Source organism: Xenopus tropicalis, chromosome 6 (assembly GCF_000004195.4).
Source record: "Xenopus tropicalis strain Nigerian chromosome 6, UCB_Xtro_10.0, whole genome shotgun sequence".
Classification (NCBI taxonomy): Eukaryota; Metazoa; Chordata; class Amphibia; order Anura; family Pipidae; genus Xenopus; species Xenopus tropicalis.
This window is the reverse complement of record NC_030682.2, coordinates 44688706-44716150: the sequence shown is the minus strand read 5'-3', so window position 1 is coordinate 44716150 and position 27445 is coordinate 44688706. Positions and strand designations below refer to the sequence as shown.

The window sequence follows — 27445 nt, the reverse complement described above, 5'->3', positions numbered from 1 at the left end:
TTTAGCATCTCGAATAACATTTCTTCTAAATCGTTGCCAAGTGCACGTTATTTATCTGTCAGTTATTAGCATTGTAACAGCTCAGTTTCTGCACGATTGATGTGAGCTAAAGAATGTTGCATCCTGTATACTTTTCCCTTTTGCATTATCTTTCATGTAACCTTTAGGCTGTAGCCACTAGTAGTACTACATATTTTGTTCTGTAGCTTTTCAGTTTGGATTTTAGAATTAATTCTGAGATAAAGGCCTGGGATTGCTTCTAAGATTTTCATTAACATGGGTTACCCTTAAGACTAAAGCTCACCCACTGGGTTTTAAAGGAGACATATTGGATAAATGGGGAAAAACCCTAATTTTGTTGGCAATTATGAATAATATACGGTGCTGGTTTCCCTGTGGGCTAAACATTAATCCTATCTGTAACAATGGCCCCTTTATTGGAGCTCCCTATAGATCCTCTCACTTCTCTGTCCAAGTTTGAAATGGAGAGTGGGCGTGTCCTAACGGTCCCTGCCAGAAGCACAGTAGGAGGGGGAGAGCCAATCACAGCCCTGCACTCACACAAGCCCAGACAGGCTTCAGTTCCCTATCAGGTCAGCCTAGCTGCTGATTGGTTCCTATCCTACAGTGCAGGGTATGGAGGGCCGCCGGCTCCCCAGCTCATCCAGAGAATTCAGCCAGCAGGAAGTGGAACTGATGGGCGGGGCTAGTGGGGTTTTGTGGAATTTCTCAATAAATCAGTCTGAAATACAAATTTTTTAAGCACAATCCTTCAATATCTAGAGGAGTACAATTCCCTGGTACATTCTTAATTTTTATAGGATATGTCTCCTTTAAAGCAGAGCCAGTGCAGTATACCTAGTAGATAGGTATCTAACTGCTAGGTATACTGCACTGGCTCTAGTAGTTAACTACAGACCACTTTTGTCATTATTATGGCTAATCAGTGCAGGGCAGAGTTTTCTAGTCAGCATATGTAGCCACAAGAAAAGCATTTTTTTTGCGGAGAGACATTCCTCTTTTTTCCGCTTTGCAATCAGATGAGCAAAGTATCTAAACTAAATCAAACTAAATCAAAATGCTTTTCTTGCAGCTTGGAATTAAAACTGTTTTTTTGTTTTTGTTTTTCAAATAACCCTTAGACTTGTAAGAAATAGGAAAGGTTCTGAATAGAAACAGAAATGCTAAAAAAATAAATACAACAAAATTAATAACAATGATAATATTCCTGCCATTGGATTAGTCTGGTTTTTAGTTGCCAAGTGTCACTGATTTTAGCAACCAAAATATGAAAATATGAAGCAAAATAGTTAAATACTAATTGTCTTTTTATGTATGATGTAAACACACCCAGCAATTACACCGAAGCTACAGAAACCAGGGCTTCTGCTAATATATTAATAACTGTATTAAAAACTGTAATTTAAAGACTTAAAAATGTAGGTAAAGTGGGTGAGAATTCTCAAACCTGACAAGATATAACTTTGGGCCATAAACCCCAGAAAGCACTTGCTAAGCAGATATTGTTGGTTTGAATTGAAAGTTATTTTTTTCCTATGAGTCACTGCAGTTTAAGAACATCTGCAGAGCAACATTATTAAGTTTCTGACTCAATGACCACATCATCAGTAAGTATTCATATGAGGCATTTGCTTTTTCAACAATAAAATTCTTTAGGGTGATAACTTCAATGTGTTAGATTAGTGAGCATAACTGAAAAAAAAAAATACAAAAGCGTAAAATATCCTTCTGTGAAGGGTAATGTTGCACTACTGAGCCTTTAACAGGTGGGTGCGAGGAGAATGTCCTTGCATTTTTATAACAAATTTTAAATAAGTGATTGAAGTAGGCTTCATAGAGCAGATAGCTTGCGAGCCATGCTGCGCTCAGTATCTCCAAAGCATACGGCAATGTGCACGCAGCAGGGAGCAATTTGCAGGGCCCCATGAGTGATGTAAGATGGAGACAGAAGATAATTTTGTTACAGGAGACACAGCACCATTTTGTCTTGCTTAACTGCTTAACTCAGGTTCTTCTAAAAAATGTAAAAAATAGATTGTAAGCTCTTCAGTCACTATGTAGAAAGTAAATGTATGACAGAAGTTCTGTTACCTGGGGTAGGAATCTTGTGGCAAAGTATCTCTAATATTCTGCCCTATTTTGGTACAGGTATGGAATCTATTATACATAATGCTTGGAAAATAATGTGTTCCGGATAAGGGATCTTTCCATAATTTGGATAATTATACCTTAGTTACTGAAAAGTACAAGCTACTGTTTTATTATTACAGGGGAAATTACTTCTAAAAAATCAGAATCATTTACTTCCAATGGACTCTACAGAAGATGGTCTTCTGGTGATATTGGGTTTCTGGATAAGGGCTTACTTACTTGTACCAAAGAGATGCACTGAAAATCTAATACTGGGCAGCTGAATTATGCTACATGAAATTGAATATGATTAATACACTGTTAGTAAATTTACTTGTTATATAGCATTTTTACATTACTTTATAATGTACTTTTACTGTTAGCAGTTATTTTGCATTACGTTTAAATTTACATTTTGTTAATTCTCATAGCCCATTCTATATTAACAGTAAACACAGTGTTGAAATTTGTGTGTTCCTATTAATGCACCAAATGTGTATGTGCCTTAAAGATGTAGTCAATAATATTAATGCATCCTGAAATGATTTAATTCAAAACTCCCCCCTGCTTTCATTTTGCCACTGCTGTTTATTCTGACTGTAATGTACAGTATTTGCAAAATTATGCTGCTGTTTGAGTGATATTTGTACCCTGCTGTGTTGAGAATATATGTTAAACCACACGAGGAAGAGATTTAATAGAAAACGTTTGACTATAACAAAGTGAGGCTGGTAAAAATTGATTAGGGTTTCAGGGTGGCACCAATGGGCAATATTAAATATTGAATGACACATGTAAAGACAAATGATGGTTTATATATAATTTATTTGGCCTTGTAAATGGATTTGTCTTGCAAAATGCAGCCCCCCTGCAGTCATTAGAAGTATTCTTATAGGGGTTGAAGTAAATAAATAATAAAGCCACTTTAGCGTACATTCTAACAGTATTAAATATTAAGACTTTTAGACAACTGGTTCTTGATTCCTAAGTCTTAATTAACTAAAGGGCTTCAAGTAACAGTTTCAGCTGTTTTCAAAAATTGCTTTGCACATAAGTTATGGTTTGGGAATATAGCTTTTTTTATCCAGCATTTATATTATGTATCTTGTCTTCTGTTAGTTTGTGACAACAAGAAAAAAAGCCTAATATTCACTGGCCAGAATAGAGCATGCATTGCAAATAAAATAAGTATAAATTCAGTGTCAGACCTTTATGTGTAGATAATTATTTATTTATATATATAGTTAATTTTATCCATATATGTATCTGTATATACAGGGGCGCTGCTGCCATGAGGCTAGCAGAGAAACTTGCCTCAGGCAGCAGCGCCCCATAAGTTTCCTGGGGCGGCAGAAATCCACTCCTGGTAACTTTAAGAGCTGGTTTCCCGTTTTTTAAACTGGAAATTTGACTCTTCTAGTGCTGGGAGCACAATTACGCTCTCTGTACTAGCAATGTTGTCCCCCCCCTCCAGCGCTGTAAAAGTAATTGCAAGCTCCATGGGCAGGGATGTCCTTCCTCTTGTCTTGACACTTAGCTTTTATGGGGTTATGTAATAAGAGGCACTAAGTTTGCCCAGGAGCAGTTACCCATAGCAAACAGCAGGTAGCATTTACTTGTCATGTATTTAAAAACAAACATCTTATTGTTTACTATATGTTACTGCTCCTGGACAAGCCTGCCTACTCATTAAGGTAACTTTATTTTATATTTATTATTGAATTGACCCCTGTTTGTTCATTAAATTATTGTTGTGCTGTAGAGCGCTGCACATGTAAGTAATTATATAATACATGGGCTAGTATAAACTGTATACTATTCCAATTGGTGCCCATCGTGTACTGCAGATATACCTGGGTGCCATAGAAAGGGAAACCATGCAAAAAACAGGATTTGAAAAAATGCAAATAGAATATTTATTAACCTAATTATATAGAAAGCTCAGTGTTTCAGTCCTATTCTAGGACCTTCATCAGGATGTGAATAGGTAGCAAAAATTTAACTTCCTCCTGATAAAGGTCTTAGTATAGGAATGGAACATTGAGCTTTCTATGTAATGAATATTCTAATAGGTGGGAACCAACAGGGATCCAAAGAAGCATATAGTGTCTAAGGACCATTTAGCACTGAAGACATGGCCTGTGTCCTTAAATAGCCACATTGCTTAGGTTAGCGAAACATCAGATTATGCACACAGCACAAGGGCATGCATTTTTTAGTGACAGCACACATCATGATATGCATGCTTACAATGACCTAGTGTAGGACTGGACATAGACAATTAGATTACAATTATATAACCCTCTTCCTTCCCCCATAGCTGTTACTGTGTTGTTTGCAAAAGTCTGTTATTTGTGTACTGATAATCTAATTATATATCTTGCATACACCAAGCATGGAGTAGCTTTAATTTCCCTTTTTGGCTCAAGAAAAAATAATAAAATAGATCTTTGGGAGATAAAACAATAAGCAAAAATGTAGCATTTTTGCCACAAGCCCTTGTTATTGGACTCATGTTAAACATGTGGGTATACTGCCTTTTAAGCACCACATTAATGTTTGAGCCTTTAAAAAGAAAATCTTTCCCACATCTTAACTGTGTTCTCAGTCATAGGGGTTCAAGCCCACTTATTACGACAGCATTATTATTGCCTTTAGTTTGCCAAAAGGATAAAAGAAATTAGTGACCCAGTTGTACTTGGCTGAGTTTTTTTATGCTTGTTGCATATAGATAGAATTTTATGTTGCTGGTCTCACAGAAAATAAATTATTTATATTTATATTACTGAAAAGAGGCCAGTCTGTCTAATAGTCCACAAGCATTAAGTGAAGCTTGATCAGATCATCTCACATGACTTCCTTACTTGACTAAAATCCAGAGTTGTTACTTTAGTTTTACTGCATTTAATAGTCAGAAATTATGATTTCCCCTATTCTAGTGTATAGGACTAGGTATGAATGCTCTTTTTGTCTTTTCACCTGCGATGATTATGGGGAGTAAAGCAGCATAGGAGGTAAGATTTAGGTTTCATGATTAAATAATATCTGAGGTTTTAAAAAAAGATTAAAGTCTATAACAAAGCCTAGTATTTCCTGGGTCATCTAGAAGCTATGACTACTACTACTAATTATTGAGATATTATAAGTGTTGCAGATGGTCAAGTGGGTTTTTGATGTTGGCCCTAGGTTCAACATATGAAGTTGTGTAACTATAGAGGAAGCAGAAGGGAGCCCAGACTGTGGAGTCCGCTTCCTCTATAGCTTTAAGTAAATCCCCCATCCCCTGCCACACAGCGAGGAGGCAGCAGGGCTTGAAAAATGTGCTCACTTTCTGTGCCGGGCCCCTCTGAACTTTGGAAGGGCTGCTCAGTCTAGGTACACCACTGAACATATCCAAATCTTCAACAAGCTGATCGAGCTGAATCATCAGTGGCCTGGTTGGGTCTTGGCTTTTGCAGTAGTTTTGTGCCAGAGTCCCTCTGCAGGACTGCAGTTTAATTTACGTTACCGCACATAGCTTCCTTGCATTACTAGTAACTGTTTTCCTGGTTGTCTCTTGCCCTCTGGTTTGGAACACAGTACATTAATTAAAACAGTTGGCACAGGTACAATCTCAGGTCCCCAATAATTTGAAAAAATGGGGAGTGGTCCACATCCAATGACTAAATATAATTAAAAGACAGAACAGTGGTTTATTATTGAGCACACTAATACCAACACCATATCATTATTAAACAGGTTTGAAGTCCATTTATTGTGTCCCTTTATTTGGCAGTACTTGAAATAGCATTATAAGGAATGCATAAAATTTAAAGATAATAACAATATTAACATAAAATACAAGGGGCATCCCACTAAATTAAAAGGTACCATCCATGTAACCCGTATAAGTTAGATTACCCTACATCACAAAACTTCACACGCTTTTAAACTGTGAGCACACACAAGTTGTGAGTTGTATTTCAACAATATGCAGTAAAGGAGTGTGAACTGTTGCACAATAATACTAACAATGTGTTTTCAACACTCCTTAGAGACTCAAATCAGTCCTCCTCTGTGCCCTTATATAGTTTAAATTCCTATTGCAAAGGCATAATTCTTCACACAAAGTGTAAGTTGTAGTTCAGCCATTTGCAGTGGTGGAACCCTCCTCCATATCTAAGTGTAGTTTAGAAATCCTGTTGTATAGGTAAAATCCTTCAAACACAATTTGTAAGTTATAGTTCAACAGTATGCGTAAAAAGTTGAAAGGGTGCCAGCACACTTAGCAAAATATACCCAAAAATGATTCCATTCCCCATTTTCACATATGCCTTCAAATATAAAGAGAAAGTTTCCATCTAATGTACCAATTCCCAGATTTCTGAGCCATATGTAACTACCAGTAAAATAAATGTTCTATACAGTTGCACTTAAGTTGTTTTGGCATGATTGGAAAGTGATTTTGTAATCCAAATTATACTTTGTTCATCATCATTATACACTTTTTTTTTTTACTTGTTTTCCTAGTTTACAGTAGACCCTAAATAAAAAAAACTGAGTTGAAGGAAAAAAAGATAAACAGTAGGTCAGTGCTAAGTCAGTCTCATAAAGGGAAACAAATCCTTTATTGTCCCATTTAAATACCCATTGGATCAATCATTAATCCCATTCAATAACTGTAAATATGTATGTACACAATTATACATTGTTTTCTGGTATAAATAATAAATACCATGATTTTGTGGATAGTTGCTCTTTATGTGTTCTTCAAGCACTTACATGCATATGTACAGTGTTATATTATGCTTCCCACCTGTAACACAAACCTTTGCTTTTGCTTTCACAGTTGCATTTTCTATGAGTGCTGAAGATGAATCGTACCATAGGCCAAGCCAGTGACCCGCTGCAGTCAGAAGATCAAGAAGTAGGGTTTGATCCCCTGCAGAGTGACACAGGAAAGCAAGAGGAATGTAAGGAACAATCATTGCATGTCTTCTTTATTTTTCTTTGTGTCTGTTCTGGAACCAATGGAGTTAAACAACACAATTTGTAAAATGTGTAAATCCCTTGATGTTTAGTTGGTTGTACACTTTGCAAAATACTTAAAGCTTAATAAAGCATTCAAATCATCGGTGTGCAATTCTAGGCACCAATAATAACCATCTGTTTAATGCACTGCCACCTTTTTACTTAAAGCATAAAACAGTTATTTTTTAATTTACACCAAATCATATGTTTGGATTGTTTTTCAAATCACAAGTCCTGGAAATTAAAGGTTTCTACAATTTACAATACCAGAGCTTTGTGCTAAACACAATTTAAGGATGGTACACTTAGCTCTGTTTCCTCTGATTGACATGAGACACGGCCCTGTTTACTGAAACAGTGAAATCACATTGAAATAATTCAAGTTAAAGTTTGCAGTTCTTTCAATTTAAGGTAATAATAAGCTGCAATCCAGCTGAGCACTACATGGTGAGAGAAAACTCTCTGTGATTATGTGTGTCAATGTGCCTTGTATTCTTCCTTTACTTGCTAGCAGTGACAACATAGTTTGAGGAAGTGATGAGCCTAACAAGCTGCTTGGAACGTGATACTTGTAGTGAAAACATTCTGTGAGTAGTCTGTTATACTTCATGACACCTAAACTCATTTTCCAGTCATTGAACATGTGCATCTGGAGCCAGGGAAGTGAAATGTATTTATAATCTTAAATCTAAAATAGAGTTGTGCATTTCACTAAAGCCTCTATCTGAACAACAAAAAAAAATTCTGTTTGCCTGCTTGATGGAATTTTTGCAATGGAAATTCAGTGGTCTCTGGTAGCTGATTCAGTCACAGTGCTGAAATATGTGAGGGGGAAAATGTGTCCTAGAATATAAATATATAAATTTAAGATATTAAAAAATGTAAGAGATTGTTGCATTTTGAATATTGTGCAAACACAGTCTGTCTCTGCAAGCTCAGAGTGTTAAGGTGGCCATACATATTGCAATCCGCTTGTTTGGCAAGGTCGCCAAACGAGCGGATCTTCTCCAGCCAAAAGTGGGCAATATCTGGTCAATTGGAGTCAAATGATCAAATTAAAACAGCAAGCGCAGGCACCCTTAGACAGTGGACCACATCAATGAGCTGATGCGGTCCCCGATCTGATGGGAAAATCAAGACTGCCCTATCGAAATCTGGCCAATTATACAGGTATGGGATCAGTTATCTTGAAACCCATTATTCAGAAAGCTCAGAATTACGGCAAGGCGATCTCCCATAGACTCCATTATAAGATATTTTTAAAGATATTTTTCTCTGTAGTAATAAGTCAGTACCTTGTATTAAGATATAATGCATCCTTATCAGTGGCAAAAGAATCCTATTAGGTTTATTTGATGTTTACATTTTTTTTAGTAGACTTAAATTACGTAAAGATCCCTTATCCAGAAAACCCCAGGTCCCATACAGTCTGGATAACAGATCCCATACCTGTACTAGGACTTTCTGTAAAGGTAAAATAATTCTTTTTTTTTTCTCTTCACCAATACTTAAATCTGTACAGTATCCTGACTTGAAATAGAACTATGATTTCAGTCCTCATTAAAAAAAATCCCATTCCACAAAGTTATTAGGTCTGAATCTATGTTTAAAAGTGCCATTAATTCATTTACCCCAAATGTTCATTAACAATGTAAATGTATGCTAATGTTCCATGAGACAAGGAAGTGACTAATGACTCCTCGCACTAACAACACTTAAAATGAATAGAAACTTAAGATAGCTAATCTTGAAGTAATCAAGACCCTCATTCAGCCTGGCATCGCTGTATGCTCTAAAACAGCTGTCAACTGATTAAAAAAATTATGATATATATAAAAATCACATATAAATATCTCCCATATACACATTTCCTCTGCCCTTGAATGCTTTGGCATGAATCTATAATTATAAATTGTGCTTAAGTGTGATTTACATTGGGATAAACGGCAAGCACCAGCTTCTCTTACAGAAGGGTAGTATTTCACTGGAGTTTGCCTTGTGATTTCCTACTGATATCTCCTTTGTAAAATTAATTAATCATGTTTTTTTGTTTTTTTTTCAATTTCTGTCTAAAAACACTTGTTGTTGTGCTGTGTATTATGCTCTTATAGTGTTACTGGTATGTTATGATTAGATTGCTGATATAGGGCGATGCAGCTGAAACCCCAGTTTTATCCTTGTGGACAACTAAGGATTTATCCTTGTGGACAAATCTAAAGGAAAATTTAAATAGATGATGTTCATTATATATACTACGATCCATCAAAACCATAGATCCAACCGAAATGAGAACAAATAGTTCTGGAATGGAATGCTGCAAAATATGCTTGAGCGAGATTGAGTTTTATTTTAATGAATTTTTTTAATTCTATTCACAACAGAATTAATTTGCTGTTACCCAGTTAAATGTGGTATCCAAAGATTTTTTTTTCTCGATGTTTATCTGTTTGTATAAACCAGGTTAATGCAATATGGTATTCTCTACATAAAATAACTATCCAACCTAAATTCTTAAATGTGTTTATAGTCTGTGTTTTAGGAATACTTAGAGCAGTGTGTTCATATTTGAGATTAATTCCATTAATTTCCATGTTCGGAAAGCTGCGAATTACGGAAAGCCTGTCTCCCATAGACTCCATTTTAATCAAATAATTCAGATTTTTAAAACTGATTTCCTTTTTCTCTGCAAAAATAAAACAGTACCTTGTAATTAATCCCAACTAAGATATATTTACTCCTTATTGGAGGCCAAAAAATCCTATTGGGTTTAATTTATGTTTTATAGTTTTTGTAGTACACTTAAGGTATGAAGATCCAAATTATGGAAAGACCCCTTATCCGGAATACCCTTATTCCTGAGCATTCTGGATAACGGGTCCTATACCTGTTCTGCATAGAAAAAGTACACTCTGAAAGGCTAAAATTAATATCTTAATATGTACTAAACTATAATTTAGTATTTTGTTTTGAAAAAGTGGGTGGTGTTTCACCTGTGCACAAATATAGGAAGATACTTTTTATATTGGACTGGGTGACAGACATTTATGGCATATAAATAATATTTGTTGCATGTATTTGGAGTTGGAGCCATTTCTTAATTGAGATGGAGATCAAGGGACTGTATGAGACCTAAAAGTGTATGGAAAAGAGACATGCTCGCATATACACTGCGAAACTCTTCTTAGTACTATGTGCTGTGTTTCTGCTGAAATAAATGATGTAAAGGTATTTGCCAGCATAGACAGATGTGCTTCTTCCCCATACAAGGTATTGCTTACAAAGAAATATCAATGTACAGTATGTTCTGAGATACTGTATCACTAGATGAAACACAGAATATGTGCTTTTTGCAAATAGAATTCCACCTACTAAATTTCTCTATTGTAACCTGTTTATATTTTCTTTTTTTAATATAAAATGAAAACAAATTGCAGTGCAGAAGAAAGGGAGAGGAAAATTTGAAAATTTTCAATATTGGTCTTGATATAACAGGCATTTTCTGTATATTTTGTTTGTATTACAATAAAAATCAGTTGTACATTTTCAGGACAGATGGTGGAATAATGAACCCAATATAAAGCAATAGGATATATAACATACTTGGTTTATTTCTTAAAGAATATTTACATTATTGTTGCTGATAATATAATGGGAACATGATATTGTTAAGGCACACTGAATGAATGACTTTAATTTTACTCTAGACTTATAATGAGACCTATTCATTGTAATCTACCATTTTCACTACAGATGCTTTAATATGTCTAGAAGCTTTTATTTCAGCGTATACATATTATTTCAAAGGAATGATACGTGAGCCGGTGGAAGTCAAGTTTTTAAAAGATGTATTATAAAACTGCCAGTGTGTCATATATTAACTAAACAGGGCTGTACTGAGTATCAGCGAAGAAAGTAATTATTGCATTACTGATTTAATTGGATACAAAGCTCAGAAGCTTCATGGCTGAGAAGTTGGTGCTTAAATATCTGAATATGTTAATGGTTATAGGAGTAATGCTAATGTCTGTAAATAAAATTTTAGTCTCACAGTTTTGTTGTGTAAATGATTGTTTAGACTCAATAATGAAACATTACTCTTCATTGTATTAGAATCTACTGCTAATTTCTCAATTCTAAGGATTTACATAACTTGCGAAGCATGGTGGTAGCGGTAGCCTATTAAGAGCCCAGTATTCTTTGTGTAAGGTACAGGTATGGGATCTGTTATCTGGAAAGCTCCAAATCATAGTATGGCCATTTCCCGTAGAGTCCATTTATATCAAATAATTTAAACTTTTTAAAACAATTTCCTTTTTTTCTGTAATAATAAAACAGTTGGCTTTTTTCCTCTTTAAATTACGTTTTAGTAGACTTTAGGTATAGTGATCCAAATTGCAGAAAGACCCCTTATCCGGAAAACCCCAGGTCTCAAGCATTTTGGATGAAAAGCCCCATACCTGTATGCATACCTCCCGAAGAGAGACAAAAAAAATGGCGTATGCAGCACAGCGAAATTTTTTGACCACACCCATTTTTACGACCACATTCCCCTAAATACCACTCCCATTTGACTAAATTTGGCAGGTTATTTAAAGTTTGAACACAGTTCCCACAGTTCTCAGTTCCCCCAAGAAACCTGTTTAGCTTATTAGTTATAATTGTATCTAAGTGCAGGTGTAGCTTGTTTAGTTTCTGGGCTCTCTGCCAAAAGCTACTTATTTAATTTAAGTCTGAGAAACAATGTATCTAAGTGCAGGTGAAGCTTGTTAAGATTTCTGGGCTCTCTGCCAAAAGCTACTTTTTAATTAAGTTTGAAAAACATTTGTATTTAAGTGCAGGTGAAGCTCCTTTTAACTTTCTGGGGTCTCTGCCAAAAGCTACTTTCAATTAAATTTGTATCTTTTTAGGGTTCAGTGCAGGAAATCAAAGGGAAATGAGGGACTTTTCAGTAAGAATCCGGGACTTTGGGTTGAGCTGTCAAAAGAGGGACTGTCCCACGAAGATCGGGACAGTTGGGAGCTATGCTGTATGTTGTATTACATTGTAAGACTTGCTGTCTGCAAGTTATCTGGTTCATACCAGGCTTACTGTCAGTAAACTTATGATGAGCTGATTACTTTTTCAGTTTTATGATTTGTAGCGCTTAAGATTCATCCTCCTCACAGCAACAATTTACCATTGAAGCAAAGTCTATAAAGGCACTTAAGTTTTGCCAGCTGCAGGTCACCTATTAAAAAGCAATCTGTTGCTGTGGATTACTGCACCTGGGGAAATTTAGGAGCAGAATTATCAAAATGTGAGATAAGAGCCCCTAGAAATATTCACCCACTTTCTATTCATTCCTATGGGATATTTTATAAGCCTATTTATGAACTGGTGAGCTTTAACTTTCACCCATTGATAAATAGGGTCCTAAAAATAGAAATGAATAGAAAGTGAATAAATTGTGGGAATCATTTTGTAGTGAACTCTAATATCACATTTTTTAAAACCTGCCCTTTTGTATCTTTTATTATATATGGGGATAATGTTTTAAACATTCTGGACATATTAGAAAATAAATACTATACCAGTCACATGCTTTAGCGTGTTGTGTTTTTTTTTTTTTTTTTATCTCGCACACCTTTGTTGTAAAATTAAATCTTTTGGATGTAGGGTTATGAAGCAGGGTTACCTTAATGAGCCCCGGGCCACCATGTCTTTGATGCACCCAGACCCATCCCTGATCTGCCTAAACCTTGCACATTTTGCATTAATTCCTGCAGATGTGTGGTCCCATGACAGGACTCCTGCATATTCCCTTCCTCATGATATAAGGGGAGATGGGTGATTTAAGGTCCAAAGATTAATTTATGGGTTACACTGAGCTGAAAAAAAACACAGAGGAAGAAATCAGACAGACTCTTATTTACTAGGACCTATGCAGAAATATGGCTATAACTGGCTATAAAATGTAAACTAAAATAATGTTTTCCAGTCCTAAGTTTATTTGCTAAACCTCTTAATTGAACAGGGCTGTCTAACTGGAGGCCTGTGAGCCGGATGTGGCTCTGCCAAGGATTTTTATAGCCCCCAGTGTGCTTAAAGGAGAACTAAAGCCTAACTAAAGAAGTAGGGCAGAAATGTTGTACATTATATTTTGGCTTTCTGTACCGGCCCAATGGGACCACAGCCCTTTAGCCCCCAGTAGCTCCCCATCTTCTTTTCTGCGGGCAACTGCATCTGAATTGAATAATCAGCCCTGTAGCATCAGTCTATAGGACAGACAAACCTCATTTTCTGCTTGATAATTTGTGGCGACCCCTAAACTCAGCTTCTCGACAGCTGTTTAGAGGACACTGAGCACATGCACTGTCTTGGACAGTTCTTGCAGAATCCAAGATAAGGAGCTCCTGTGACAACTGTAAAGACCTATATCATAGCCATATCCATATATCCATAGCATTTTTAGCCATATTCATTTTTAGGGTTTGGTTCTCCTTTAAAGCTCCCTAGATCACTGAATGACACCATCATTTTAATTTAATATGGACCTCAAACATGTTATATGAGAAATACTAGCCCGCTTCATGTAATATATTGGACAGCACTGATCTAGAAGATCTGTTAAGCAGGACCCTCTGTACCTCTTGATTGTATTTTTATATGTAATCTGTTATATGCAGTGCACATATCCACTTATTGTAGTGTGATGCTGATTATGTTGGTGCTTTATAAATATGTGTTGTTTATAAGAAGAAGGAGGAGTTAAACTGTCCATTATGTCATAGGTACAGTAGTCTTTAGATAAAGTAGTCTTAGTGGCTTGGGCAGAAAAGCTTGTGTAGAACCTAGAGCTTTCTTAGTTAGAACCTATAATTTATAGAATGCAGATATTTGGTGTCCAGAGCAACAATAGGTAAAATGATTTTGTTTACTTTTTCAAATATACTTGAGTCAAAGATACAGTTCATACAGCAATAAGTTCAATTTCATAAGTCCATTCATTTGTTCTTGGCATTAATGATATTTCTAATTGACAGCTATTGCACATTAACTTGGATTCTCAGCATGTTTATTTTTCTCAAAAGTTGTTTATTTTCTTTTTTAAGTATGTGTATCTAATTTAAATCTTCATCTTACCAGATGGTATTTAATACAGCCGGTTGGTTGGTTGGTTGATGTGCAAATCTCATGATACAGCAACTTAGTGCTGTGTGATTTAGTAAGTCCACTGCAAATACTAACAGTGGAAAGCTTTGTGTTTCTTCCCTGCTTTCTCTCAGAAGGCTTGTACCCTGATGTAGGCTGATATTGGTAATCAAATGCCAGGTGCAAATCAAGTGGAGGGGAATGGATATTAAAACAGAATTGCAGCAATGCTTCCATTTTTTAAGTGGCATCTACTATACCTTGTTGCTATACTTGAATATTAACTAAGCAAACATCAGTGGGTTTTTGCTTAGAACTTAGGAACTGTGAAATGGTTTTTACATTAATTACTTCATATAATTATTTCATTGTATTCTGTTGCACTGGCTCTTAAAAAATGTAACTTATCAGTATTGCAGTTTAATATTGTGCGTGCTTCCTAAATAACAGTGCAACCATATGGTTATTTTAATCCTGTTTGTATTACCCGGTTTAACCCTTTCCATGCTGCTAGGTCCAGCACAGTTTGGCTATGGTTATTTGTAAATGTTACTGCTATTGAAAGCAGAACATTGGCCCATTACTGTCCTCTTCACTGCTTTTTTACTATTAAAACTTATTAGTAGTCCTCTTTTCTCCAACCAGGCCTTAAGGCAATGCTCACAATGCCTTGCACTCTTCTTTTATTTTACTTTTAAAGTCTGTTAATTACACTAAATTCAAGGCAATGTGGGATTTGTGTATTGATTGGAAGAGAGCTTAGTATGAGCAGTCATCAAGACAAGCAGTTATATAGTTAAGTTGAGTTAAAAAAAAGTTCAAAGTCCATCAAGTTCAACCCCTACAAATGAACCCCATTACACATACAGGTATATACACTAAATTTTACAAAGTCTTCGTGTTCCCTTACAAGCGCCTTTTTTCCAGAGAAAACAACCCCAACCTTGACAGTCTAACCTCATAGTTTAAATCTTCCATAACCCCTTAACCAGTTTAGTTGCACGTCTCTGCACTCTCTCCAGCTCATTAATATCCTTCTTAAGGACTGGAGCCCAAAACTGCACTGCATACTCAAGGTGAGGCCTTACCAGAGACCTATAAAGAGGCAAAAATATGTTCTCATCCCTTGAGCTAGTGCCCTTTTTATGCCAAAAAAAAAAAAAATAATAAAGTGATAGATACTGTATTTAGTAGCAATTCCATTTAACAATACCTTTAAAATCACTGAAAATATTTATTTAAGTATTAGAATTATTATTTTCATACAAAACACATAATTGTATTGATACATTTCCATGACCACAAACTAGGTTCAGTATGTAGCCTCCTAATGTAACTGTTGGAAGCAGCTCTTTAATGTTACAAAATGTTTTCCAGAAAGCAGCTTGTCTTTTTAAGGATTGTATAAAATAAACCATAAAACTGTATGTCAGATATGTAATTCTGCTCAGACTGTTGCCGTAAAATAAATATTTTATTTTGGTACATGAAATAAAACAAAACCGTTAATGGCACTACGGAACTTTCCAAAGTATATAGCTTATTCTCCATAAAAACAAAGACACAAGAAGTATTAAATATAACTGCTGTTACTACGGCATGGCCATAAGGAACTACTACCATTCCTCCATTCTTCACCAACATTTGTGGAATGCCAACACAGAAGGTGTAGGGAGAATTAATAAAGCTGTCTTTTTAACATCTCTTTAAAGGAATACTTTCATGGGGAAAAAAAGTTTATCAGTTAATAGAGCTTCTCCAGCAGAATCCTTTTTCAATATTTAATTTTAAAATTTCACATTTTTAATTTCCCACAACCATGTGACCTGTGCTCTGATAAACTTCAGTCACACTTTACTGCTGAGCTGCAAGTTGGAGTGATTATCACCCCCTCCCAGCAAGCGATCAGCAGAACAATGGGAAGGTAGCAAGATAGCAGCTCTCAGTATCAGAATAGCAAGTCCGTCTTGGGACAACTACAGTTGAATGGGAGTATGAGAAACAATAGGTTATCTGAAAGCAGTTCTAATGTGTAGCGCTGGGTCCTCCTGGAAGCTCAGACTTTTGGCACAATGCACTGAGATGGCGCCTACACACCAATATTACAACTAAAAAAATATACATTTGTTGGTTCAAGCATGTGTAAACAGTAAGTAAACAGTGTCATTTAGAAATAAAAAGTATACAATAAAATTCATGATGGTATTCTTTTAATGATGCACTTTGCAATAGAATTAAATGTGTTTATTGTCTTCACTACTGTCTTCTTGAGTAAGGGGTCTGTTCCCTCAAAAGATTGTACAGAAGCCTGCAAAAAATATTGCTCTTCTAATAATGTTTATATCAAGTAAAGTGCATGTGGTAAGTACCGTGATGCACTTCAGGACCACAATATATTAAATACAGTTAGTGCTGCCGACCAATTTATTTTAAAATTGATGAAAACTCCTGGGTGAATGTTTCCTCATCTGGCGTGATGTACTGCTGAGTAGTTCTCCAGTGTTATGGAATGGCACAGTATGATTGGTCAGAGGGGCAGGCATGTGCTTTTGAATTAAATGGATGGTATATTAAAGCTAAGCACCTTTGGAACCCAAAAAGTGCATGTTTTGTTGCATTTGGATTTACTGAAATCAGAATCTTTAGGTAAAATGGGGGCCATTGTGGGCAGGACAAACAATTTTATGTGGATCAAACGTAGTCCTTGACTTTATCCCACATGTAAAGATGCTCATTGAAAGTGTTGTTGCATTCTGTGACCAAGGAATGAAATTACACATGTGATTGTGCCCTGGGATATGGGCAGGGCCATTGTACATGGGGCCAACATTTTTTTAAACCAAACTCCTTGTCAATGAATGGCTCACATGGCTTTACCTTATAAATGCAAGGAAAACAGTTACTTTTGTATGTACAGGTGACAGACTATTCTTTGACACAGCATGGTGCCCCTTCTCAGAACTTCATAAAATTAACTAAAAAGAAAACTCTTATTTGACTTATTTACTTGTTTGTCCATATATTGCAATATATTAAAGCTGGGCAGCTGCTTCAAAGTCATCCCTGCTCTGGCCAGTCCTACACTCACTTTTATCTGATTTATTAAAAATTCTCTTGGACGAGGTTTTACCTGCAACTTGCTTTCTAAGGTTTAAACCCCCAAATAATTTCCCTTGTAATTGCCACCACTGGGATCACCTGACTGTAGCTGGGAATAATGGGACCTACAGCATGAAGTTGGCCACTGCCCCTGTCTAAACGATAGCAAAAAAGGGAAAGTTGTGTTTCACTATAGAATATGTAATGGAGTAGTAAAATTCTTTATGAATCAGATGAAATGGATTGTAGGACTGGCCAGATCGGGAATGACTTTGACTTACTGTATATTAAATATATTACAATATATATAGACAAAGAATCCCTGGTTTTGTTAAACAAATTAATAGAATTCCCTATCAACAATTTAGATGTATTTTGTTTTACCAAAGCCAGTTATAAACTAAATATACAGAGGAAGCTGGGGGGGGGGTACTAATAAGCACCATGAGGAGGGATGCTGGGGACATAAGGCAATTAAGAAGTGTACATATTTTATACGTACGTGCATTCTAGCCACAGTAGATTTGGCAATTAGTTGTGGTGATCAGGCAAGCAGATAGACCAAAACAGAAGGAGGCTATTTGTATCAATTTAGTTAGCTATAATAAACTGAAGTATCTGTGCCTTGTTATGTAATGCTATTTTTTTTTCTCCATCTATGGATAACATTTTGCTTGTTAGTTTGTGTCCTGGCCTATAGCAATCAGTTTCTGTCCAGCCCTGACACCTCTGCGTGTTTAACATTTTGCATCTGACCTGTCAGCTCTGTCTCATGGCTGCTTAGGTATTTTCTTTCTCTAATGAAAATCTTTTTTTCAATCTGATAGTGATTCAGCTGTGAGAACCTGCATACATTAATGATGACAAAGAAGCTCCAGAATGAGCCAACATTTGTTTTTGTTCTTTTTTGCATTGCCTTATGATGAATTGCACACTCAAGTGTTCCAGGTTATTTTCATTTTCCTTTCCTGTAATAATAAATGTCTTTACTGTTTATCTTCCTTTTACAGCTCTTTATTATTACTAATCAGTTGTAATTATATATATATATATATATATATATATATAAATATATATAGCAGACGTGAAGGTACATTTAATACTATTGCAAAGCTTTACAGCTACAAAGTCATAAAATTCAAGACAATGACGTTGTGAGCTCTCCTTTGAAATTACAAGTCTTTTAAATAAGGACAATAAAGCTATCAGATAAAAAGCTTCTCAAATCTAAACAATTAAGTGCAGGGTTGGAAACAATGAAGTGCATAATAAATCATATAGGTGGATTAATAAAAGGAATCAAAATGCAAATCTGTAATCATCTATATCTATGGAGAAAGAGAGGATATTTTTTCTTTAGCAAACATAAAAAGGAGGCTGTGTATAAATGACTTCAATTGGCATGTACCCATCTGTACAGGGTACATTCAGGGCCAGAACTAGGGGTAGGCAGAAGAGGCAGCTGCCTAGGGCACAACGATTAGGGGGCGCCAGGCAGGAGCCTCTCCTGCCTACCCCTAGTGCTACTTTGTCATTGCCTCCGCCGCTTGTCATTAGTGGTTGAGGCAATGACCGATCTAATCGCACCACCCCCCCTGCACCTCCTCCTGTGCTTTGGTGCGCATGCGCCATTCGGGGGGGGGCAGGGAGGTAGGCGGAGTTGGCCGACCGGGTTGTCTAGGGCGCCTGGTCGGCTTGGCCCACCCCTGGGTACATTTATCAGTTGAGTACTGGCACCTCTGTTGGTGGAACACCTTTTGTATATGGCCTACTCCACCTAAATCTTGGGCAGTAAAATACAGGTCCTGTGGAAGAGCAGTAAGTCTGTTGCTAAGTATGCTGCATAAGGCAAAGGCTCAGTTGCTATGCATCCTGCACCTCTCTTGTAAATGTGTACCAAGGAGAACTAAATGCAGTATGAAAGACATAGAGCGAGTTCATAAATGGAACTATATAGTAACACTATGTACTGATTAAACTCTACTTCAGAGGTTTTCTAAAATGTTGTTTTTAAAACCGCCGTTTTTATCTAAAATTTGCTCACTCTCCTTATTAGCAGGCATACAGATGCAAATGTATGTGAATATTCTCTGGATTGTATGTAAAAAATGTGATCAAGGTATAGGTCCAGCAATATCCAAGACATGAATTAAAAGCATTCAACCTGCAATCCGAACCTTAGGGGCCTTCAGAAAAGCTTCCCTCAAGGACTTAATTGGGCACCCCTATGGGGGGACCCTCTGCTCCATGAGCAAAATAAAGGACACAGTAGACTCAGGAGCATTGAAGGTCCCACATTTGTAAGTGCTATGCAGGATGCCACTGATGTATAGTTTCCAGCAATAAAAGAAATCATCTACATAAGAGTTTTGGATGTCAGGAATCTAAAGCAGTTTTGCTGTGGGACTAGGCAGAATCTAGTTATACCACTGTCTGAATCTGTATAATTACTTATCCTTTAACTATAGGTGCACCATTCCTGCAGTAGCCTAATGCTGGAAATTCACTGAACAATGCTACTGCTACAATAGTGAAATAACTGCAGTCATGTAGCCAAAGAAGTTAGGGGCAGGCAGTATTAAACAGTTACAATCTTTTTTAAAAATATTATAATGCATGTTTTTAAAATGCATGGAATATTTCCATGCTCTTTGACTGCCATAATAAGTAAAACGAATAGGTCAGAAGCACTCATTTTCTGTAATGCTGCAGGTTCCATCTGCTAATAATCTTCTAATCATCTAGAGATGTTAGGCGTAGGTTAAAGCTGCAAAGTCAGACTGGAACACATTCTAATGATATCATTTATTAAATAGATAGTTCCCTTTTGATAGATAGTGCCGAAATTGTGTAGTCCTATTACAACTATAAGAAAATAAATAGTAAATATTCACCAAATGTGATATTTAAATAAGGAATGTGAATTCATAAAACACGCTCTCCTGGTGGGTATTTTACCATGCAGTCAGCGGAAATTTGCAGCAAATTTGATTTGCTTACTGGTGGCCAGAACAGATGTTATCTTAATAGAAGAAAACGAAAATTAGGAATGTTGAGCCACAGTCTATTTAATATTCCCTCCCCCACCTTACACAGAGATAGTGTTCCCACTAAAAAAGAGGAGCAACGTTTGATTTCTAAACAGGCAGTAGAGCTATAATGTTGTGTTTGCTTGCATTTTAGATCTATCATCACAGTTGATCAGATACACTGTGTACTGCATTTACATTTTATTTATAAACATAGTGAATGAGACTGATCATTTGGAAATACGAAGAACCATATGCTGTATATGTGAAAGAGCAAGGAGTATTTGTCAGGCTGAAGTCACACACTAAAAAACCACCTACAAAATCCAGAGTGAGCTGAGCATGTTTGGTGCAGGCCTGGATAGTGCTCATAGAAGAGCTTCTGTGCCAAAGCTACTTACATAGCTGAATGGCTCAAGGCTCAAATCCATAGTCAGCACTTACTATGGCAGCAATTTGTACCTCCTGCAGTGTAAAGCTATCTGCAGCATCCATTACTATTATTATTACTATTGTTGTTGGTCATCCATTTGGCTGTAGCCATAAGGGCAACTTATTTTTAGACTGTTTGTATGCATTTCTATGTATCCATCTTCAGATTGATAAATGCAGTCCACTGATTGAGAGTTGGTCTCTTTCCTAGCATATTGAATGTATGCCCAATCTTGCAATTTTGCCTTTAGTAATCTCTAGCTTACATTCTTACATTATTTTTGCTTCAGACTTCTATAGCAACATTATCAGCAGTGAGAGCATCCTTGCCATAGTTACTCCTAATGAATGTGTCTGACAATCAATGTATTCTCACTCTCTGGGGTCTCTTCTTCTAGCCCCTTGATAGTGTTTTTACTGTAGCCATATTTAGAAGTTCCACTGAAATGTGTACCACTTCTCCTGACCACAGTAGCCAGCAGTGCACTTAGATACACAAATAACTGAATTGTGGCAAAACATCACATTGCTTAGTTATTCTTTGCATGGGAAGGATTTTTGGGACATGAAAAACTTTTTTAAAATTACTTAAGTTGATTAAAATTTAGTCATTGCAAAAAAGTCATGAATGCCAAGCAGTTGTAATCATGCATAAAATGGAGTCCAGTTTCTATCTGCAGAACCAATGGCCAGATACATAATCATTTAACATGTTTTTGCTTTAGGTTTATTAAACAAATGAATGTGCAAGTGCAAAATTCTAATATGGATGCAAAATTGAGGGCACTTTGCCTCTGTTCACCATTTTCAGCCTGCCAGGGATTCCTAGTCTCCCTTAGTGCAGAGGCACTTCAGGGGAAGCCCCACAGCTATCCGGGGTGGCAAAAAGCCGCTCCTGGTAACTTTTAAGAGCTGAATTTATGTTTTTTAAACCTGATATTTGGCTTGGCTAGTGCAGAGAGAGCAATTACACTTTGCTCAAGAAAAGGGCCCTCTTCTGCTCAAGAAAAGGTAAGTACTGGGGGGGGGGGGTCAGCATCATAGGTACCACCTCGGGGTGGCCCTGAGGCTGGAAATGCCACTGCCTTATTAGGTTGTATCTAATGAGTTTTTCCTTTATTGGTACTGTGCAACAGTGGTGACCTGATGCACACATAATGTTTTTATAAAAATGTGCATGGGATTCACCAGTCTGTATCCTAATTTGTGGCACAAGCTATTTTGTGGATGGTGCAGACATTCTAGGAAAATGCTGCATTGTGGCAGTGATTCACATCTGAATATTGCACTCTGCATTGTTAAATGAGCTGTGTAAATCACATATATACTTTAATGTCAGGACTGTTTATGTCACAAATGCCCAGCATCTTTGTCCCCCAGGCTTATTGGGGACCAGTCCTCGCTGACCACTGGCTCCAATCTCTGGTACCTTTTCTGTCCTTTTAAGAAAATGGCTTTTAAATTAGCAAGGGGAGATTAAAGTTAAATTATACATTTCTTTCTAGGGATGGAAGCTCTTATCTATTTAGAATTACTAAATTCCTGCAAAAGAAAGAATTAATTACCAGTGTAATATTGGGTCATCATAACTCATTGACAGTAGACCACATAACTGAATAATGTCTTCCTTCAGTGAGATACATCAAATGAGATCAACAATTATGACTCATAAACATGCCTTGTAGGCATAAAACAGCAGGGAATTAGCATGTGAGGCTGATGCATATGCATGTAAACAGACTCCCAATGGAATAACATGGGTTTGATTGATAGGTTTAGAATTGTAACATATGTAAACCCCTTTATCCTGCTTTCTTGTGCAGTTAACTAAAAAAGCTATTCACTTGATAAGAAAAAAAAGTTTTACAAGTTGCTAATTCTGGAAGCCACATCTGTGTCTTTTTTCATTTGTTTTGTTTTTGTTACTTGTAGGACTTGTTATTTTTACTCTAATCAGCTTGACCCTTGTATATACCACGTAATCTGCGCAAAGAATCAAAGTCCTATATGACCTATATGTCGGGGCACAAAATTTGGTGCCCATGCTGCTTAGGGTGGATTTCTCTGGGCTCGTTTAATAGATTTAAAATTATTTCTTGCATGATTAATTTACTGGAGAAAGCTAACCTTGCTCTTAAGCTGTATATAGTGTTATGTACTCTCAGCCTCTGTCAGATTACTGTTAAGTTATAGGGCTACATGCTATATTAAATATCTTCAATGCAGATTAATGCTACATGGTTTACAGGAGTTGTCACTGATTCCAGACCCTGAGAGAGCCCCCATAAGCACAAAAATAGGTTGATGGAAGAAAAACAGCTGTAATTGTTATTTTTTGTTATAGTAAACTGATCTACATCAGACATTAAGGTTTTTTGTACAAAACTCACATGTTCCACAGCTCTGTACAAAAAAAGGGCATACAAATTTCATAAAAATACTGACTGATGCAGAGGGTAAAGAGGGCAGTGCTCAATAGAGCTTATACTCCAAAAGAAGGGAGGGTGTATGAGATTGTGGGGACAAGCTCAGGAACAGATCATTAAAGTAAGAGGTTTGCATTTAGTATAACTTGGCAGGTGGCAGTGGCCCATGGTATATCATGAAGGAATGCTAAGCTAGATAAAGGTAAGCTTTGCTGCAGAAATTAGCTTTAATATCATTAAAGGCCGAAAGGTTGGGAGAAAGGTTTGGTGGAACATGGAATAGAAAGGGGCGCAGCTGTTGTACAATCTTGACTGCATGTATGAACAGTTTAGTGGAATACATAGGGTGGACAGATATCTATTCATTTATTTAATAAAAAAAAAAAGAGAATCTCCAAAACTCATGTTGGTAATCTCTAACACTTGATGGTTATTATTTCAATATTTTCAATATTTTGCACAGCTTTAAATTAATGCAGCCATAGCAGAGATGTGACTGTTTTGACAGTACAGGCATTCTCTATTATGTTTTTTTCCCAAATGTTATAGCTGAAGAATGTTGCCTCCAGATGTCCAGTATGGAATAATGTTTATGGCTTAGCAGGGCTATCCAACTCCAAGCACCAAGCAAGATAGTATTATTAGCCATTAAGATGGTTTTTTAATGCCTTATACTAAAGGCAATGCCTTTCACTCTACATAAGTGCTGTGTTTGCCTACCTGGCTTTCATATTATATGTACAGTAGGATTTACAGTACAGCACCATATGTTTCTATAATTGACAGATATATGGACATACATATTCTGTCCATAAGTAGTTATCCTACACCTAGGGCAATGGTACTCGGTACGATTTGTCATCCATGCTTAATCTCCTCTAGTATGGGTGACACAATAGCACAAAACATTTAAATTGTGTAAGTGCCAGAAAATGTCTTCTACATATTCTGGTGTTTTGTATGTTTGAACACCAGTAACCTACACTGACACCAAATCACATTTTGTCACCTGTGCTGGTGGACCATATGTTTTGGTTTTCAGCTGTGAAATTACTGTTCCTTCACTAAAACAAACTGCATCATTGCCTATTTGTATATAATAATACTGTGTAAATGTCACATTTGTTTTGCATTTTATATAAAGTGTAGACTTCTAAACTACAAAGTTGTCTATACGGGACATCATCCCTTATTTTTGTATATTCTATATCATGAGATTAAGTTTTTACTTACCGTAATGTGCATGCTAATAATATTTACCTAGGTATAAAACTTTACTTGACATCCCAAGTACATTATCCTCAGTTTGACTGTTTGCGCGCTTAGTGTTCTAGCTTGCTTTTCAGATATGGTAAAGGAGAGTGTTATAGAAAAAAATCTAACCGGACAGATGTGGTACTTGCCCCTGACCCACAGCCTATGAGGCAGGGCCCTTGCTCCTTGCCAAAAGTGCAAATTTTACTACACAGAAATTGTCCTACACAGAATGCCTAGTGCCACCCCCCCCACCCCCCCCAGCTGTTGTGGGACACCTGTACTGTATGTTACTCTCTGTTACATTACCTTTTTTCTGTTCCCTTCCAACACTACTTTTAGTTCCAATTAAGAATTTGAAGGGGAAGTGAAAAGAACCTTATGAACAATTATGCATAATTTTTAAGTATTAGAGGAAGTAACAGAAAGTTTAGACTTGCATAATATTCAGTTGTGGACAAAGGGATGGTTACATAATTTATTTGGGTTAAAAAAAATACAAAAATCTATCAAATTCAACCCCTACAAATGAAACCCTGTGTGCATATATACACATATTTATACAGAACTATCCATAAACTCAGCATAAATATAAATATATATATATATATATATATATATATATATATATATATATATATATATATATATAAAATATATACACTAATTAAGTGTAGACCTTAAGATCACAATAGCCTTGGATATTATGTTTGTTCAAGAAATCATCCAGGCTCCTCTTAAAGGCATTAACAGAATCTGCCATTACCACATCTTTAGGAAGGGCATTCCACAACCTCACTGCCCTCACCGTGAAAAACCACCTACGCTGCTTCAAATGGAAGTTCTGTTCTTCTAATCTAAAGGAAGGAGGGGGGGGCCTTGTGTGCTGATTTTTTTCTATGTGAAAAAGATCCCCACTATCTGTCTTTAACCCCGTCTAATGTTCTTGTAAAGCATATTCATGTCCCCTTGTAAGCACCTTTTCCTAGATCATAAAATCCCTCCCTTTACAGTCTGTCCTCATAGTTTAAATCTTCCACCACCCTTACCAGTCTAGTTGCACATCTCTGCACTCTCACTAGCTCAGTAAAGGAGAAAGAAAGGGGTGCTAGCACTGGGGGTGCTAGAATGTTAGGGCACCCTCAGTAATTGTAATCACTTACCTTATACCCTGGGCTGGTGCAGTACAGTGAAAAGCCGAACTTTAACAAAAAAAACCCCAGCCTTTTCACTCTACTGCACATGCGCTGGCTCCGGGATTCTGAAGATAGACGAGAGAATGAAGAGGATCGCTTACGTGGGCTGGTGCGGTTTTCACCTAATATTTTGGCACCCCCCCAGTGGTTTTACCTTTCCTTTTCTTTTAATACCTCTCTTAAAGGGCACCTATTGGGCCAAATTGTTTTTACCATTAGAGGGAAATGCCCCCAACCAGTGCTATGCTGTCTGCACCAGGACAGAATTTCTGATGCAAAGTGTTGTTTCACCCAAACCGCAGTGCGGGCTCAATTGGTCTCACCACTGGTGAGGGAGACAATTTGGCCCTGATAGGTGCCCAAAACTGCACAGCATTCTCAAGGTGAGGCTTTACCAGGATTTAAAGGAACATCAAGCACACCGGACAGATGGAGTCTGCTAAAAGATGGTCTTTATTTCTTCATTTTAAAATCAAAGTGCCTTTGGCTTTAAAGGGCACTTTGATTTTAAAATGAAGAAATAAAGACCGTCTTTTAGCAGACTCCATCTGTCCGGTGTGCTTGATGTTCCTTCAAATACTGGTGATTTCTCCTCTCAGCTGCGGGTTCTGGGCTTTGAGCACCCGGACCACCACTGGACACCGGTGAGCATATTGATTTCCTTGGCTTAACGTGGTTTACAACATATTGTGCTTCTAATTGGGATCAGATACTTAGAGATAGGCCCGGGGTTTATACACCCAAGCCTCAATTAAATATTGGTACGTTTCCGTTTGGTGTTTTCCCAACATGATGCATTTAAAAGAAAAAGGAAAATTTATTTATCTATTTACTTATTGATGTGACCCCACGCTCCGGGGAATCTATTTTATTTTGCTATTTGAGCACATAATTCCAAATATATCTAGCGAGGCTTTACCAGGAACCTATAAAGAGGAATAATTATCAGATAATGCACTTTTATATGCAAGACCCAGCATGGTTTTGCACAAATTAGTGTCATCAGCAAAGATTAAGACAGCACTTACAATGCCCACCTCCAGGTCATTAATAAACAAGTTAAAAAGCAAAGGACCAAGGACAGACCCCTGTGATACTCCACTAACCACACTGGTCCAATTAGAAGATGTTCCATTTACCACCACTCTTTCCAATCTATCCTTCAGCCAGTTCTCTATCCAAGTACAAATATGTTGCAGGCCAAAATCAAAAAAATTTGATTAGTATCCTTTTGTGTGGTACTGTATCAAATGCTTTAGCAAGTCTAAGTAGATCACATAAGTGCCAGAGATTAGTTTCCTGCTCACATTCTCATAAAACACAATTCAATTAGTCTGTCACAAAACCATGCTGGCACAAACTCATAGTATTGTGGTTTTCAATGTATTTAAGTATCTTATCCCTTATTATCCTTTCCAAAAGCTTTCCTACCACTGGTGTCAGACTAACAGGCCTATTGTTTTAAGCCTGAAAACGGGATCCCTTTTTGAGCAGCAGCACCACTTTAATGATTTGCCAATCTCTTGGCAAATTGCCGTGCCTCAGTGAATCCTGAAAAGTTAAGATAATTTTTTTTTAATACTGTGATGAATACCATTTGATCCTTGACCTTTGTTTATCTTTATATTTTCTTGTCTCAAGTGACCCATGAATCAGTAGTTATATTATTAGAATTAGGTCTATTAAATTGGAAGCCTGCATTAGCTGGTTCCTTAGT

At 36.7% G+C, this 27445-nt stretch overlaps 1 protein-coding gene across 2 annotated transcripts in view; it reads left to right on the top strand.

Moving 5' to 3' along the window:
* The window catches only part of tbc1d5 (TBC1 domain family member 5), a 286560-nt gene that overhangs the window by 90279 nt on the left and 168836 nt on the right, over window positions 1-27445 (top strand). For both annotated transcript variants that reach the window (XM_031903544.1, XM_031903545.1), the window contains exon 3: window positions 6980-7103. In XM_031903544.1, the coding sequence (XP_031759404.1) occupies window positions 7004-7103 (100 nt within the window). In that variant the 5' untranslated portion in view covers window positions 6980-7003. The remainder of the gene's footprint in view (window positions 1-6979; window positions 7104-27445) is intronic.